Source organism: Stenella coeruleoalba (genome assembly GCF_951394435.1).
Source record: "Stenella coeruleoalba genome assembly, chromosome: 2".
Classification (NCBI taxonomy): Eukaryota; Metazoa; Chordata; class Mammalia; order Artiodactyla; family Delphinidae; genus Stenella; species Stenella coeruleoalba.
In genome coordinates, this window is record NC_137147.1 from 76,036,398 (window position 1) to 76,054,596 (window position 18,199).

The 18,199-nt window shown below is 40.2% G+C and overlaps 1 protein-coding gene across 4 annotated transcripts; it reads right to left on the reverse strand.

Annotated features, from left to right (window-relative positions):
* Window positions 1-4,458: 4,458 nt before the first annotated feature.
* Window positions 4,459-18,110, reverse strand: PARP2 (poly(ADP-ribose) polymerase 2). 4 transcript variants are annotated; one of them, XM_079908815.1, is made up of 16 exons: window positions 18,023-18,110; window positions 16,928-17,062; window positions 16,526-16,596; window positions 15,876-15,926; window positions 10,460-10,556; window positions 9,959-10,034; window positions 9,242-9,344; window positions 8,613-8,634; window positions 8,086-8,224; window positions 6,976-7,039; window positions 6,760-6,894; window positions 6,374-6,501; window positions 6,110-6,209; window positions 5,665-5,763; window positions 5,297-5,421; window positions 4,459-5,176 (listed from the first exon to the last, which is right to left on the reverse strand). In XM_079908815.1, exons 1-16 carry the CDS (start codon window positions 18,066-18,068, stop codon window positions 5,017-5,019), a joined length of 1,551 nt encoding a protein of 516 aa, XP_079764941.1. In that variant the 5' UTR covers window positions 18,069-18,110; the 3' UTR covers window positions 4,459-5,016. The 4 variants fall into 4 exon arrangements, with proteins under 4 accessions (XP_079764941.1, XP_079764940.1, XP_079764942.1 ...); XM_079908814.1 differs by having other exon boundaries at window positions 8,472-8,634; XM_079908816.1 differs by lacking the exon at window positions 16,526-16,596 and having other exon boundaries at window positions 8,472-8,634.
* Between the last annotated feature and the right edge of the window lie 89 nt (window positions 18,111-18,199).

An 18,199-nucleotide genomic window follows, 5' to 3' on the forward strand; every position in this document is an offset into this window, starting at 1 on the left:
GCATTTTATTACTTAAACTACATAGTATGTATATTTCAATGCAACTTTTTTGGCCACTATTTTTAAAGGAAAAATATATATCACAAAAATTCAGTATAGCATTTTTAATTGAGATACAATTCATTTTCACCTTTTTTTTTTTTTTCTGGCTACACTGCACAGCACGCGGGATCTTAGTTCCCTGACCAGGGATCAAACCCGTTCCCCCTTCCCCGGAGCCTTAAGCACTGGACTAGTGGTGTTAGGGGAGTCCTGTTTTTCACCCTATAATTCAGTGGTTTTTAGTATATTCCAACACTGCAACTATCACCATTAATTCCAGAACATTTTTATTACCTCCAAAGAAACATTGTACCGAATCACTCCCCTCTCACCCCTTCCTCCAGCCACTGGCAATTGCTAATCTACTTTTCATCTCTATGGCTTTGCCTATTCAAGACATTTTATATAAATGGAATCATACAATATGTGGCCTTTTGTGTGGCTTTCACTTAGCATGTTTTCAAGGTTTATCCATTTTGTAGCATGTATCAATACTTTATTCCATTTTATAATAATAATACAATATAACAATAAATAATACAATAATATTCCATTGTATAGATACACCATATTGTGTTCATCCATTCATCAATTGATAGAAATTCTGGTTGTTTCCACTTTTTGGCTATTATTGTGTTGCTATCAACAGTCAACGTACAAGTTTTTGTGTAAACATTTCTTTTCAATTCTCTTTACATACCTAAGATCAGGATTAGTAGGTCACATGGTAACTATATGTTTTAACTATCTGAGGAACTGCCAAACTATTCTCCAAAGAAGCTGAGCCATTTTACATTCTCACCAGTAACATGAGAGGTTTCTAATTCGTCCACATTTTCACCACTACTTGTTATTTTTGGTCTTTTTAATTGCAGCTCTGCTAGTGTTTGTCAAGTGGTATCTTGTGATTTTGATTTGTTTCTTTAATATATAATGATGTTGAACATCTTTTCATGTGCTTATTATTGGACATTTGTATTTCTTTGGAGAAATTTCTATTCAGATTCTTTGGTTGGTTTTTAACTGGGTTATTTATCTTTTTGTAAATAAATTTATTATTTATTTATTTTTTTGGCTGTGTTGGGTCTTTGTTGCTGCGCGTGGGCTTTCTCTAGTTGTGGCGAGTGGGGGCTACTCTTCGTTGCAGTACACGGGCTTCTCATTGCGGTGGCTTCTCGTTGCGGAGCACGGGCTCTAGGCACACGGGCTTCAGTAGTTGTGGTACATTGGCTCAGTAGTTGTGGCTCGTGGGCTCGAGTGCAGGCTCAGTACTTGTGGCGCACAGGCTTAGTTGCTCCGCGGCATGTGGGATCTTCCCAGACCGGGGCTCAAACCCATGTCCCGTGCATTGGTAGGTGGATTCTTAACCACTGCGCCATCAGGGAAGCCCCTATTTATCATTTTATTGTTGAATTGTAAGAGTTCTTTATATATTCTGGATACTGGATCCTCATCATGTTACGATTTGCAAATATTTTCTCCCATTCTATAGGTTGTCTTTTCACTTTCTTGATAGTGTCCTTTTTTTTCTTCCTCTAGTATATCTATTTATTTATTTATAATTAATTAATTATTTTTTTGGCTGCATTGGGTCTTCGTTGTGGTACGTGGAGTATTTTGTTGCATCATGTGGCCTCTTTGTTTCAGCGCACGGGCTTCTCTCTAGTTGTGGTGTGCAGGTTTTCTCTCTCTAGTTGTGGCACACTGGTTCCAGAGTGCGTGGGCTCTGTAGTTTGCAGCACGTGGGCTCTCCAGTTGAGGAGCATGGGCTCAGTAGTTGTGGCATGCGGGCTTAGTTGCCCTGCAGCCTGTGGGATCTTAGTTCCCTGACCAAGGTTCGAACCTGTGTCCCCTGCACTGGAAGGTGGATTCTTTACCACTGGACCACCAGGGAAGTCCCGATAGTGTCCTTTCATTAACAAAAGTTTCAAATTTTGATGAACACTATTATTTTCTTTGGTTGATTGTGCTGTTGGTGTCATAGTTCAGAAACTATTGCCTAATCCAAGGTCACAAGATTTCCATCTGTGTTTTCTAAAAGTTTTATAGTTTTAGCTCTTACATTTAAGTCTTTGACACACTTTGAGTTAATTTTTGATTGATTACTTTGCATGTGGATATCCAAGTTGTCTTGACACCATTTATTGAAAAAACTATTCTTTCCCCCTTTTAGTAGTCCTGGCATCCTCGTTGAAAATCAGTTGACCATAGATACATGTATTTATTTCACAACTCTCCAATTTTATTGATCTATATATCATCTTTATGCCAGTACCACACTTTCTTGATTACTACAGCTTTGTAGTAAGTTTTGAAATCAGAAAGTGTGAGTCCTCCAACTTTTTCAAGATTGTTTTGGCTATTCAAGATCACTTTGCAATCTCATATGAATTTTAGGTTTGTCTTGTTCACTTGTACAAAAAGGCTATTGGAATTTTGACCAGAATTGCGCTGCATCTGTAGATCACTTTGGGGAGTATTGCCATCTTAGATATATTAAATTTTCCAATCCATGAACACAGTGTATTTCCACCTATTTGGGTCTCCTTAAATTTCTTTCAATAATGTATTGTCATTTTCAGTGTACAAGTTTTGTGATTTAAATCTACTCCTAATTTTTTTTGATGCTATTATAAAGGGATTTTAATTTCCTTTTCAGACTGTTCATTGCTAGTGTATAGAAATACAACTGATTTTTGTATATTGATCTTGTATCCCACAATCTTGTTGAACTTATTATCTCTAATTTCCTTTTGTATGTATTGTTTAGGGCTTTATATATATATTAGATCATGTAATCTAATCTATATATATATATTACATCATGTAATCTAATCTATATATATATATTAGATCATGTAATCTGCCAATATAGTTTTTCCTCTTCCTTTTCAATATGGATGCCTTTTCCCCTCTATTCCTTATCTAATTACTGTGCCCAGAATCCAGTACAATGCTGAATGGAAGTGGTGAGAGCAGATATCCTGGCCTTGTTCCTGATCTTTGGGGAAAAACTTTCAGTCTTTTTGCGGTTTTTCATAGACATCCTTTATTAGGTTGAAGAAGGTCCTTTCCATTCTTAGTTTGTTGAATGTTTATCGTGAAAGGGTGTTGAATTTTGCCAATTGCTTTTTCTGCATCTAATGAGATGGTCATGTGACTTTTGCCCTACATTTGGCAAAAGTCACAACCATCAATTTTGGTTGATTTTCATATGTTGAACCAACCTTGCATTTCTGCAATAAATCTCATTTGGTCATGCTGTATAATCCTTTTTTATGGTTTGCTGGTTTAGGCTTGATAGTATTTTATTTTTGTATCTACATTCTTTTTTTTTTTGCTGGGTCTTTTTTTTTTTGAGCTGGGTCTTCATTGCAGCATGTGGGCTCTTCATTGTGGGCTTCTCTCTCTAGTTGCAGCATGCGGGCTTCTCTAGTTGTGGCGCACGAGCTCCAGAGTGCACGGGCTTAGTAGTTGCGGCGTTCAGGCTCTCTAGTTGTGGCACGCAGGTTTAGTTGCCCCGCAGCATGCGGGATCTTAGTTCCTCACCCAGGGATTGAACCCATGTCCCCTGCATTGGAAGGTGGATTCTTGACTACTCGATCACCAGGGAAGTCCCTGTATCTACATTCTTTTTTTTTTTAATAAATGTATTTATTTTTGGCTGTGTTGGGCCTTCATTGCTGCACGCGGGCTTTCTCTAGTTGTGGCGAGCAGGGGCTGCTCTTCGTTGTAGTGCGCAGGCTTCTCATGGCAGTGGCTTCTTGTTGCAAAGCATGGGCTCTAGGCGCGTGGGCTTCAGTAGTTGCGGCACACGGGCTCGGCAGTTGTGGCTCACGGGCTTAGTTGCCCTGCAGCGTATGGGATCTTCCTGGACCAGGGCTTGAACCTGTGACTCCTGCATTGGCAGGTGGATTATTAACCACTGCACCTGTATCTACATTCTTACAGGATACTGGTCTATAATTTTCTTGTGATATCTTTATCTGGGTTTAGTTTTATGCTGCCTTATAAATGAGTTGGGAAGTATTCCCTTCTCTTACATTTTTTTGAAGTGTATAGTCTAGTTTTAACAGCAGCATACTATTTCAATGAGAGAATATATTTAACTAGTTCCTTATTTATGGGTTTTTTTTGCATATAACAATTCTGCAGTGACATCATCTATGTAAACATGTACATCTGTAATTTTTAGGTCAAAGGGTGTGTACATTTAAAATTTTTGATAGATATTGGTAATCTGGTCTCTAAAAAGTTACAAACTATTGTTTTCATTTAAATAACCTTCATTGTTACTAAGGAAGTATGTTGTATGTGTGTGTTTATCTGTGTTGCATGTGTTTACAAATAGTCAAGAAGTCTCTGGATCTGTTTTAGACTTCAGTACTTCTTAGAGGGAGTGGGGTACGTTAAATCATTCTCCTTCTCTCCCTTCCTCCCTGAGATATATTTAGGCTTAGTGACAGTCCTCCAAGTGCTACCCAAAATTTTGGACATCTGCTGAGACCTAGGATGCTAAGTGGTGGGAGACCTGGTCAGCAGGTGGTAAACAGGGGAAAAAGGCAAGTGAGAAGATTTGTATGGGAAACAATTCAGTCTTTGCTGCCTCTGCCCTTCCTATAATACTACCCAACAAACTCCAGTTTGCAGAAAAACTATATTAAATGGAGAAAAACATTAACCTCCATTAGTCTCCCTCAATGCACAGAGGCTATTCTGCTGTGAAAGAACAGAACAGGATCCTGAGTAACTGCAGCTAGCTGTGGCATATGCAGAGAAGCTGTATTTTCTGTCCTGGAAATAAAGATACACTAACATCAGAAGAAATATGTGCTTGCAGAAGTAAAGCCCGAAGAAGCCAGTGGAAGATTTGTACTGTCTTTATTACAGAAAATATGAGAAAATCGGAAGTACAACGTTGCCTGTTTTCTTGCTTGAAGATCATATTTTCTCTGGTTTGTTTAATATCAACATTCACCACAGCTGCAGGAAATTAAATCGAACCTTTAGAAGGTATCGCATATGGACCTGGTTGGGGTTATAGACAATAAATTCGTTGTAGTTGAGGGTATAACCCTCTGGATTCAGAATTCCTGTGTCACTTGCTGGTCCTAAGGGCACTGTACTCCCATTCCTGCCAAATGGAAGAATGTGTGTCAACATCTGCCTCTGGTTCAGAAGTTTGAATAGAGAAAGTAGAGAGTCTTATCTGGCCAAAAGGAGTTTTCTGACCCTCCAGGCTCTGAGTACTTACAAGGTGATGGCGCACGTAGGACTGGGAGCCATCTTGCCTAGCCCCTTGGTGCTGTGTTTGCCCTGAAGTAATCCTTCTGCCTCTGGATTGGCCCCTAGTAGCTCATTACACTGACCTAGAGCTACCTGCAAAGAAAAGGATCTTTAAATGACCACATCCTACTGAAATGAATGGCTCTAAAGCCAAACAGAAAACTCCATCAGTTCTTTCTTCTCCTACTCCAGCAGAATCGAATGCAGTGGAAATTGCACTTGGCTTCCCTCTCAGGTTCTCCCAGGTGAACCTCTTGGTTCTGTGGCTGAACTTTTCTCTTTGGAAAAATAGGAACTAATAATAAACTAGAAATCACGGATGTGTTCCTGCCTTACCTCTGACAGGAGCAGCAGTCCAGTATCCTTTAGGCGAGTGGCAAAGCAGTAATTGGCACTCTTGGAAGACATGTCAGCAAAGTAGATTCCTTTTCCAAACTGAAACATATAAATAAAAAAAAAACAAGGTCAACTGCCTAACCCATTGTGTTAGAAGGGAGGCTCATACCACTGACCCTGTGTTCTATTATCTTAAATACAATATAGACCCTTCTCCATTTCCCCTCACAATTCTGTTCCAAGAGAAGGCAGAAGCATCAACGAATCTCTGCTTGCTGGGGAGAAAGGAGGGATATCCTTAGGAATTTAAGAAAGGAAGGTCATAGTCAATGCCAGGTCACCACCTAATCCTAATCTAGGAAAAAAAAGAAAGGGGGGAGGGAAGGACTGAGAAAATTGTATTCTTTTCCCTTGTACCTACCTCCAGGGTTCAATTTCTACTCACCATGTAACCTGTGATGGGAGCCTCAGGTGGGGCGATTCGAAGCCCGTGGCTCAGGATTCCCACCCAGTTACTCAGCCTGGAACCATGCCATAGCAGCATCCTAAGGAAAAGCCAATATTATTGTACTCTCTCTTGCTCTCCTGCAAACACAGGCCATAAGCATAAAAAAACACCAACAGCTGTCTCTGCTGTCCTTCTCTATAAGTTCCATAACTGCGCTTCAGGCAAGGGAATGTCTTCCCAAACCCAAAGCTAAATGGAGACCTGTTATGAAGGTCCTCTCTGAAGGCTTCTTTCTCACCCTCCTTCTCTACTTCAAATACATCCAGCAAGGTCATGGTATAGTCACTGTGTGTGGGAGCATGCGTAGACTGCAGGTACTGGGAAATCACCTGTGAAGAAGAATGAAAGAAATGGCTGATGCGGACTCTATAAGAGACCATGGTGAGCTGAAGAACCTCAGGGCTTCTGGTGTAAATGGCCCAAATGGTCTCACAAGGGCAGCTAGAAAGAGCCCTACCTTCCCAATTCCTAGTAAATAGAAGTTCTGCCCTCAAGTTTTCTCTTAACCAGAAGTAGTCAGAGAACAGGGGGATGGGGAAGGGTGGATCATTTATTTTGTTATGAAAATAAATGATCATTTTTCTTACTTTGAACTCATAACTCTCATGGTCTAAAGGGTGCAAAGCACAATGTAGTTTTCTATAGTGTTGGTCCAGTGGGTGTTCTGGGCTCTGCAGTTCTGTCCTCACCAGTTTAATGGCAATTTCAATGTCTCCCAAAGCCTGACAAGATGAGACAGAAAATCAGTGTGGGAGGAACCTGGGGCAAGAGATGTAATACTTCCCAATCCACACATATCTCACCTCTAGTAGCTGTACTTTGTCTGACAACTCTTTCTCTGTCCGGATTAATGGAGGGGTACGGAGTCTAGGACAGAGATATAACCAATAATTAGTTCTCTGATGTGTGGCCAAAAGGCACATGACTAAAAATAACAGACTAAAGATAGGTCCTTTAGAAAATAGGTATAAGAAACTGGGGTCTTCCATTTGATAGAGATCTGTAAGAGATGTTAACTTCCAAATGTATAAAGAGATATTATGCATATACTCTGAGTAGGATAAAATGAACAAACTATATAGATTTTGACATTTGGGACTAGAGTTAAAATTCCTTTTTATGGGAACTTTTTAAAAATAAGATGGGGCTTCCCTGGTGGCACAATGGTTGAGAGTCCGCCTGCCGATGCAGGGGACACAGGTTCGTGCCCCAGTCCGGGAAGATCCCACATGCCGCGGAGCGGCTGGGCCCGTGAGCCATGGCCGCTGAGCCTGCGCGTCCGGAGCCTGTGCTCCACAACGGGAGAGGCCACAACAGTGAGAGGCCCGCGTACCAAAAAAAAAATTAAATTAAATTAAAAAAATAAAATAAAAATAAGATGTATTGACATCAATAAGGAATAGTTTGGATGAAGTCCTATCTTGAGGCAGAAATATACCTATTGACCACTCGGGGTTATTTCTAGGTCACAGGCTTCTATAAAGCAATAGAGGAATAAAAATAAAGGAAGCACCAGAATGCAGAATCAACAAAGATAAAATGTATTTTATATACTTAATATCCTTTGAGTTCACAGAAATGGTGTTAGTGTGTTACTGTCACCTTAAAGAATAGGAAACAGGGTGATAGGCCTGAAGGTGTTTTACATGCTGGTTGGATAGCTAGACCCCACTCTCTCTTGAGTTGGTAACTTCCACTTTGTCAGAGAATATGGTTGTAATCAGGCCAGGAGATCACATCCCATACTCATAAGCTGATGAAATAGGCTATCTATAAATCATTTTCGCTCTACAGCTATTCAAGATGATCATTTCCTTAGAAATGAAAAATTAAAAAGATTATAGTTGCTGCTGAGTGATGTAGGGGATATGGCTGGGCAGAAGACCAAAGTGAAGTAACAGCACAGGCCTTACCCAAAGTCATGTGGTATTCTGGTGTAGAATTCATTGCATGCTTCCATGAGAGCTCGTCCATGCTGGCCAGCCCGAATACAATCCTCAATCTTCTTAAGAGACTGGTAACCTGCCTTGATTTGTGCCACTGTCAGCTTCCCTGCAGACCCAGCCAGAGATCAGACTCCACAACTAGGGTCCCAAGCCTGTCAACTGTATTTGTGTCCCTGCCCAACAAAGACTCTCACCTTTCAACTTTCAAAATTGTTCTTCCTCCCCCCACGCAACCTCTCACCCCAAATCTCTCTTTCTTTGTTCAGTAATATCAGCAAGCTTTAAATCATGATGGTGATAAAATATCCTGGTAAAGGAACTAGAGTATGAAGTGATCGAATCGGAAGTCCTACCAAGTGGGGCTTTCTTGGTATCATATTTCATTTCTACCATCATCTCTTCCATGGCCTGGACATTACAGATCAACTTTATCAGCTCCTGTACACGAAGATCTAGCTGTGACTCTGGTTTCAACTGGGATTTGAGAGATTCACCTTTATTTGTTTCCTCTTCACTCTACAGCAAAAAAAAAGTCATAAAATCTGAAAGGATCTATTTTACGCTCCCTGCAAGGACTGGCTCTACAATATTCCTGCCAGGTCAACATCGGCCTCTGCTTGAACACAGGCCTGTTCCATTATTAACCTAGTTGTACTCAGTGTGACTTCCACCTTCCAGTCCTACTTCTGCTTCCCATAGTTAAACACTCAGAGTAAGTCTAAAAGGCCCTCCAAATATGATGTCATTAAGTATGTAAAGAAGCTATTGGATCTCAAATCTTCTCACCTTAAAAAGACTGGTTTTTCATTTTTCAGATATGTGACAGTTTTCAGGATAGATCCTTTTAGCATCCTGGTTATAACTCAGCATTCAAAATTAAATTTTTTTTTTTAAACTGTGGTATATAACTAGAAGTGAAGGCAACTTTAAATGTAGTTTTATCAGTTTGACTATTGATTACTCCTCTCTTGACTCATAATATTAAACTTCTGGAAACAGGCCCTAAGATTTTATAAGAACCTTAGTAAATAACAGAGACTAGGACCTCATCTAAGTCACTCTGCTAGACTTCACCCTGGTTAAGAGGAAACAGTTCTTCCCTAAACGTATAGTCAGAGTTTACCTGAGTATTGGTGGTATAGTCCATTTGTAGCATATCATATTTTCCAGGCACCTTCTCAAACTTCTCACGATCCTCCCAATTATTTTTTGTTTTGTCAAGGAATCTGTAAAGTTCAAGGTGGTGAGAAAATCTTACAAACAAGGGTCTACTACTAGGGATGGGCTTACAGTTATTTCCTAAGAACATCTTCAAACTTTTTATTTCCTGCGACATCAATTTTCCATAAATCTGGATTCTGAATTAGGACCCTGAATGGACAGAAAAGCTCTAGAGACAAAGGGAACAAAAAAAATGGGAAAAGACGCCTGAGCTTCCCAAAGGCCCCAAACATCACAAAAGTCATTGAGATTTAAGACAAAAGATCCCTATACAATCCTTTTCTCTGAAAGAAACATTCCCAGAGACTCCAGAAAGTTTTTCATATCATAGTAAAATAATTTTTCAAACTGTAGCTGAATAGTCTCATCTCATTTTTCCCAAATTTCCTAAATTGTTGGTCATGTGCTGAATATATTAGCTTCTTCTCTTTTTAGTCAATTTCACAGTTCCAGGTGATTTAATCACTAACTAAGGATGTAATTTGGTGTTCCGATCATACAGTGTCACAGTGGAAAGACATTATCATTTAGGCCAAATCACACTTACTATAAAATTCTTAAAGAAGAGATATCCAAGAAGAAGAAGGGTATTTTTTTGTACTCATTTCTTAGCACTCACTTCTTTTGAAAGATTTCCTTGGCCTTGTTGAGGTCCCCAGAACAAGCCACCAAGCTGTGCTGCCCCATTTTTCCAACTGCAAAGTAAATGCCACGTGTAAGATGGTTCTCTGCCCCCCAACCCAAGAACAGTTCTCTGATAGCAACAAGCCAGCTCTCTAAGGTTTCTCCACTTAGCATCTGACAAATGGGCAGGAAGGAAGAAGGAAAAGGTGAAAGGGCTTAGGGAACTGATCCTGTTGCCTCTGAACAGCACTAGCAGCCCAACTGCAGGAGAGTTCTCAGCCTCAACAGGCTGCTAGTAGTTTTTCCGATGGGAACTTGCAAATGAGGATGCTGGCCACTCCCCAATTTCAAGCAGCACAGTTTGATTCCTAAGCCTCTGACAGGTTATAGAAACTCTACTTCACCAATTTAAACCCAGAGGATCCTTTGGCTACTCACTTAGTTGCTTTTGGCTTTCTGAATAATAATTCATAAAATCCACAATAAAAGTCATTACCTCGGCCCCATCTCATCCAAACACAGAAGTTCCTCTGTGCATCATCTTCTAACAGCTGGATCAGATAATACTTGTTGTTGTTGAACTGGAGATTGGTCTACGATGATAGAAATATGAACATAAAAGGACAGAAGTTTGCAAATGAAAGCTACATAAACTAATGACTCTTCCTTGGTCACAGGTACCAGTAATTGCCATGAGGAAAGGACAGCAAGGGACAAGAAAATCAGGTTCATGTAAGAGTAAGGATATGAGAAAGGAAGAAAAGGGTTTCTATATTAAACTTTGAGTTCCTAGAATTAAAGGCTGGACGCTTCCTAAAACCTCTACCCAACCTCAAATATCATCACTTCCCTCCATAGATGGTTCCGAGGCCGCATGTATTTTCCAGCTCCCAATCCATTCCCAATAATTATTTTCCAAGTGAAAACAATTTTGATGCCCCAAAGATCTGTAACTATTATGCTTGTTTGTTTAGACAACTTATTCTTCAACAGTTCCACTTACTGCTTTGGTTTGTCAGCTGCAGCAATCTGACAATGAGCTGAGAGCAGGATGTTAGGAGGGGAGGGAGGACAGGCAGAAACCACTGCCACGTCTGCCCCGTACCTAACGTGACCTGAGCTGGAGACATTCAGAGAAAATGTGACTAGTATCTAAAAAGCGGTATCCTGTGAGTAACTTACTCTGAGTGAAGAGAGTGAGCAGTCCATGATAAGGAACAGCAGCTTGTGCTGTAAGGCCAAGCCCTGGTCATCAATGCAGTCTTCTTTGTTAAGTGTGTTTCCTGTTCCTACCTCCTGTCTGCTCACATTATAAAGTCGCAGATGGTAGAACAAAAAGGGGCCTTAGGATCTTTTCTATCTGCTCATGATATTTTAACTGAAAAAAGTGGTAATAAAAGAATACTAGGTAGCTGTTAAAAGTATATATGATAGATCAATCAAGTCAAATATGAAGACATATTCAGGAAATACATTAACCAGGCATGTGTAGTATCTACCTAAAACAACAAAAATAAACAAAGAGAAAAAAGATTAAAAAGAAAAAAATTGGATATCAGCATCATGGTGGAGAAAAGATGCTCCCTTCATCTCTCCCCTTCAATCTACAACCAGTAAAAAAATCCACAACTCAACAAAGGTGCCTCTGTCTTACACTCCAGGGTGCCAGAGAATTCCACACATCTGTACATCTAAAGGTGGGTGGACTGGGACACATAGAGGAGGTGGAACCAGGGCAACAGTGGAGGCGGTGCCTGCGATTCCGTTCCCCCAGAGAACCTGGCAGCAGCAGGTGAGGCGGTGCACAGGACTCTGGCATCCTGGCTGCAGTGGTGCTGGCAGCCACAGGTAACTGGGCAGCAGTGACAGGGGAGCCATGGAGGGCCCGTGACTCTGGCCCCTGCACCTTCACCCTCAGTGGCAGCTCCCGGCTGAACACAACAATACCAGACAACTCAGAGGCACTGGCGACCCAGCTCCCCGCGCCTTTTCCTGTGACTTAGGAGATCCCAGATGAATGGAGGCTCCTGCCATCCTGGTGCCCCAGGTAGTGACGCCAGTGACAGCAGCAGCAGCAAAGCACCAATGACCTTGGAGGCACAACAGTGATAAGGAGGGCACCGGGTGACCCCTGACAGAGGTGGTGGAGGGTGGAAAGTGCTATCAAATGTAACTAGAGGCAGGTCCGATGAGAAACCAAAAACTTGTGTTACATCGCCACCTACTGGAAAACAAAAGAAAGGCCTGTAATTTCTAACCTGTTGAATCCTCAGAATCAAGATTTAAAAAAAAGCTTTACCTAAAGAAGAGCGCGGTGTTTGCTACTTCAGACGTACTAGCAGAGGAACAACTCATCAAACACCACGAAAAACCACAATTACAGTGTATCATGAAAAGAAAATGACAATTTTCCAGAAACCAAACTTAAAGTCACAGAATATAATATTGTGATCTAACTGATAGAGAATTATCATGAAGAAGCTCAATGAGCTAAAAGAAAACTCAGAAAGGCAGTTCAATGAGCTCAGGAATAAAATTAATGAACAGAAGGAATACTTTTCTGACGAGATTAAAACTATAAAAGAACCAAGCAGAAAGAAATAATAGCTGAGAACTTCCCAAACCTGGGCAAGAAAATTGATAGACCACTCCATGAAGCTAAGAGAGCATCTAATTCCCTCAACACAAAAAGGTTTTCTCCACGACACATTATATTAAGACTGTCAAAAGTCGATGATAAAAGAAGAGTTTTAAAGGCAGCCAGAGAAAAATGTATGATCACCTATAAAGGAATCCCCATTAGGCTAGCAGAAGATTTTTCAGAAGAAACTCTAGAGGAGTGGAATGACTTTCTCAAAATACTGAAAGATAAAAACTGTTAGCCAAGAATACTCTACCTAGCAAAGTTATCATTCAGATATGAAGGAGAAAAAAGGCTTTACCAAACAAACAAAAGTTGAGAGTTCATCACCACTACACCTACTTTACAAGAAATGTTGAAAGGAGCTCTTCTACTTGAAAGAAAAAGACAAAGGTACACAAAACTTTGAGTAAGGTGATAAACAGAATCAGAAAATTGCAACTCTATCAGAATAGGTTTAAACAGCATAAAGGTTAAAGGGAAAAAAAGCAGAAAAAACAACTATAGCTACTTCAATTTGGTAACAAATTTACAACATAAAAAGGGATAATTTGAGACAACAAATACATAAAAGGGGAAGAGGAAGAGGATGGAAGCCATATAGTCAAATGAAGATGCTATCAGCGGAAAAAGGACTATTTTATCTAAGAGACGTTTATACAAACCTCATGATAACCACAGAGCATAAATCTAGAGCAGAGCCACTAAACATTAAAAAAAAGGAAACTGAGAAAGACGTCATAGAAAACCACCAAACCAAACTGGCAAACAGAAACACGAGGAAAAAGAAACAATGGAGATATAGAACAACCAGAAAACAAAAGATGAAATGGCAATACTAAGTCTTCATCTATCAATAATCATCCTAAATGTAAATGTATTGACTTCACCAATCAGAAGACACAGAGTGGGGCTTCCCTGGTGGCGCAGTGGTTAAGAATCTGCCTGCAGGGGACACGGGTTCGAGCCCTGGTCCGGAAAGATCCCACATGCTGCAGAGCAACTAAGCCCGTGCACCACAACTACTGAGCCTGCGCTCTAGAGCCCATGAGCCACAACTACTGAGCCCGCATGCCACAACTACTGAAGCCCACATGCCTAGAGCCCATGCTCCACAAGAGAAGCCACCACAATGAGAAGCCTGCGCACTGCAACAAAGAGTAGCCCCCCACTCGCTGCAACTAGAGAAAGCCCGTGCGCAGCAACGAAGACCCAATGCGGCCAAAAAATAAAATAAATTAATTAATTTAAAAACAAACAAAAAAACCCCACAAAAGACACAGAGTGGCTGGATGGATTAAAAAATAAGATCCACCTATATGCTGCCTCCAGGAGACTCAGCTCAGCTCTAAAGACAAACAGGCTCAAAGTGAAGGGATAGAAGATGATACTCCAAGCAAATGGCAGCCAAAAGAAAGCGGGTATAATTAATACTCATATCAGGCAAAATAGACTTCAAGAAAAAAGGTAACAAGAGACAAAGATGGACATTACATAATGACAAAGGGGACAATTCATTAAGAAGAGAAGTTTTTCAATATATGTACACCTAATTCAGGAGCACCAAAATATGTAAAGCAATTATTAACAGACCTAAAGGAAGAAACTGACAGCAACATAATAATAGTTGGGGACTTTTAACACCCAAATTACATCAATGGATAGATCATCCAGATAGAAAGTTAATAAGGGAACAGCAGCCTTAAATGAAACATTAGATCAGACAGATTTGACAGATTTGTACAGAACACTGTATCTAAGTGCAGCAGAATACACATTCTTCTCAAGTGCACAAGGAACTTTCTCAAAAATAGATCATATTGATATGTTGAGGTACAAAACAGGTCTCAATAAATATAAGAAGACCGAAATCGTATCAAAAATCTTTTCTGATCACGTGAAACTACTACAACAATGTAGAAATCAACTACAAGAAGAAAGCCGGAAAAACCACCAATATGTGGAGACTGAACAACATGCTACTGAACAACTATTGGGTCAACAAAGAAATCGAAGGAGAAATTAAAAATACTAAAGATGAAATGAAAATAAGACATACCAAAATCTATGGGATGCAGCAAAAGTGGTATTAAAAGAGAAATTGAAAGCAATACAGGCCTACCTCAAGAAACAAGAAAAATCCTGAATAAACAATCTAACCTCACACCTAAGGGAACCAGAAAGAGAGCAAATGAAGCCCCAAAGTCAGCAGAAGGAAGGAAATAATAAAGATCAGAGTAGGAATAAATGAAATAGAGACTAAAAAGACAATAGTAAAGATCAATGAAACTAACAGCTGGTTCTTTGAAAAGATAAACAAAATTGACAAACTTTTAGCTAGACTCAGAAAAAAAAAGAGATAAGGCTCTGATAAATAAAATCAGAAACGAAAGAGGGGAAATAACAATGAGTACCACAGAAATACAAAGGATTATAAAAGAATATTATGACTAGCTATATGCCAACAACTGGACAACCTAGAAGAAATGGACAAATCTTAGAATCATACAACCTTCCAAGACTAAATCATAAAGAAATAGAAAATGTGAATAGACCAAACCCTAGTAAAGAGACTGAAATAGTAATTTAAAAACCTCCCCCAAAACAAAACATTACCCTGATACCAAAATCAGACAAGGACAACACAAAAAAGAAAATTAGAGGCCCATATCTCTGATGAGCATAGAGAACTGTATGGTGACAAATGGGAACTAAATTTTCGGTGGTGAGCACCCTGTAGTGCTTATAGAAGTAGAAATCTAATGTTGTACATGTGAAATTTATATAATGTTATAAACCAATGTTACCTCAATAAAAAGTAAATTTAAAAAATAAATAAATTTAACTACATAAAAATGTAAAACTTCAGTAAGGGCAAAAAGTATACCATAAGGAAAATCAAAAGGCAAATGACAAATTTGGAAAATATATAAGCAATTTATATTATAGACAAAGGACTATCCTCCACATTATATAAAGTTCCTCAAAGCCCATAAGAAAAAAGACCAACAACCTATCAGAAAATGTGCAAAATGATATGAACAGAGGGTTCATAGGTTCAATAAAAGACATAAAATCTGCTAAAAGATCTGCTTTTCATAGAGGACTCCACTATCAATCAGGTAGAGTGCACTAGGGCTGAGTACTTGGGAGTATGAACCCCTAGGGTCTAATATAAGGGACTTCAGAATTAAAGATTTGGGCACTGGGACGCTGTCAACAATAATTATCAAGAAGAAATTCCCATAAATAAAATAGTTTCTTCCCTTACCTGATTTAGCATGACATCATAGATATCATTTCCTTCACAGTATACATGGGCCTAGAGAGAAAAGGAAAAAAGTGACATTTGTACAGTCACAGCCCTGATGAGATCCTAAGCGAGGCTCTAAATTTTCTTATGCCTCGAGGTAGTATTCTCCCACTCTACCAACATGCATCTTCCAGGGAAAGAAATGCAAAAATACGTTCTTCTACACATAAACTGTCATTCCTATGATGAAAACATGTTGCCTTTTTGTAATTACAGAAATACAGATCAGTCTAACTCAGTTAAAGGAAACCTGTTCCAGAGGAAGCCTTTCTTCTGTATTCTTCAAATCCTTTTCCCATTCATCAGTAACTCATGCCATACATACCAGGGCAGTTTCTCATTAGAACATTGATAATGATACAATTTTCTAACTGAGAAAGAGAATGAGGTGTGGAAAGCTGATGACGACTCCGGAAGTTAACCATGCCAAAAATCACCCTGATGATTACCCCCAAACCCCACCCCTGCTGTCACTCAGCCTTGGAGAGAGTTAATCACTAGTAATATTTTGCAGAGCATTCCTAAAATGGATACTAGCAATGTTCCAGACAGGAATCCCAATAACAAACGAACAACTGCTCCCTGAGAAATCAGTGGGAGTCTCTCACCTTCCCCACCTTGGCTGTGCACTCTGGGTCCACTGGAGCTTTGCCCTTTAACAGCAAGGTCTTTACAGACTCTGAGGAAAGACAGATATGTACCACATCTACTTCTTTGGGAATCAAAATTATCTGTCATGGTTAGACAGAAACCTGTCATAATTAACTTTGCCCTTCCCAAGCACTCCTGATCTGCCCAGGTCTCAGTTCATCTCAAATACAGGAAACTGAAGATTTTGAGAAAGTAGTTTAGTCCTGTGGTATGCCCAAAAGATAGAAAGTTAATTATATCTTCAAGAAAGGAAGAAATAAGAGTTGAAAAAACAAGATACCACCCCCCGACCCTCACCCCTCCCAGAGACCCCTTGCTGGCCCAGGAGCTCCCTGGCCTATGTATGTCCAGGAGCTGACCTTGCTTGTTTTCCGTCCTGTCATTATCAGCCTTTCCTCCAGCCACAGGCTCCTTTTTCATCTTCTGGCATTTTCGAATTTTCTTTGCAGGTGGAGGGTCTTCTGTAGCTGTTTTGCCATTATTAACTCTTTCAGCTTCATTCAGTGATACAGAATGGGCAAAAGCATAGGCAAAGAAGCAAAAGAAAGAATGAGTACACACTGAATATGATGCTACTTTGAAAAAAACATCTTTTTAAAGAAATAGATTGAGGTGGTTTTGTAAATTTACAAAGAAATAATAACTGCCACACCACTGTTCTTGAAAACAGTGTGAGTTCCTGAATTGCTATTCTAGCCACATAAAACTAAACAAAGCAAAATGGAGCCTTGAGGTCCTTGTGAGCTCATGGCCTGAGGCACGAGTCTCATAGCCTGCTTATCTCTTCCGTTTACTTGTGCCCCAATACCACCCAAATATCTATCCTCAAACTACCTAAGGTGGTATGAGATAATGGTTACTAGAGTGCTCTGGAGTCTGTGCCTAACTTAGAGCCCAGCCCTGTCTCTTTCAGCTGTTTAATCGCGTAGAAGTTATTTCATCTCTTAGTACCTCAGTTGCCCCAACTGATAAATCCAGAGGAAGACAACACAGTACCGAATTTGTGGGGTGGACCTATGCACGTAAGAACACAATACACAGAGTATGATATCTCATCATAAGTCAGTTCTAAGAGTTGCATTTTATTATCTCTGAAACTGGGATGCATTTTACCGCGGATGACTTATAAGTAGTGAATGTTTTAATTGGAAGCGTTTCTCCTTGCTTAGTGGTACATAAAACAATGATGCACCTTACAATTAATTTTTTTTAACTGGATGACATTAGGTATTTAAGATAGTGCTGGCACTAAGTTAGTTGTTACAGGTCAACAAGCTGTTATACACAGTTCTGTAATCCCAAAAGCTCTTGAGAACAGAAAATTTCAAAGTTCGGTACCAAGACAAGTGCTGGTTCAGGCGGCGATGGAAGTAGGAAGGGCTATAGCAGAGGGCACCGTTCCTTTTCCGATTTCCCGCCCCCCAACCTTCTGCCCCCCACAATGCACTCCAAACCTCGCGCCCGGCTGCCGCCTGTCCCCCGCCGCCGCCGAGGTGCCATGGAGCCAGAACGCTGACGTCATCAACCCTCTCCCAAGTATCGCCGGCGCAGTCAAAAGGCGGGAGCACGTAGCGCGCGTGCGTCCCAGCGAGGAGTTGCCAGGGGAGGGACGCTCCGCAGTATTTGCATGT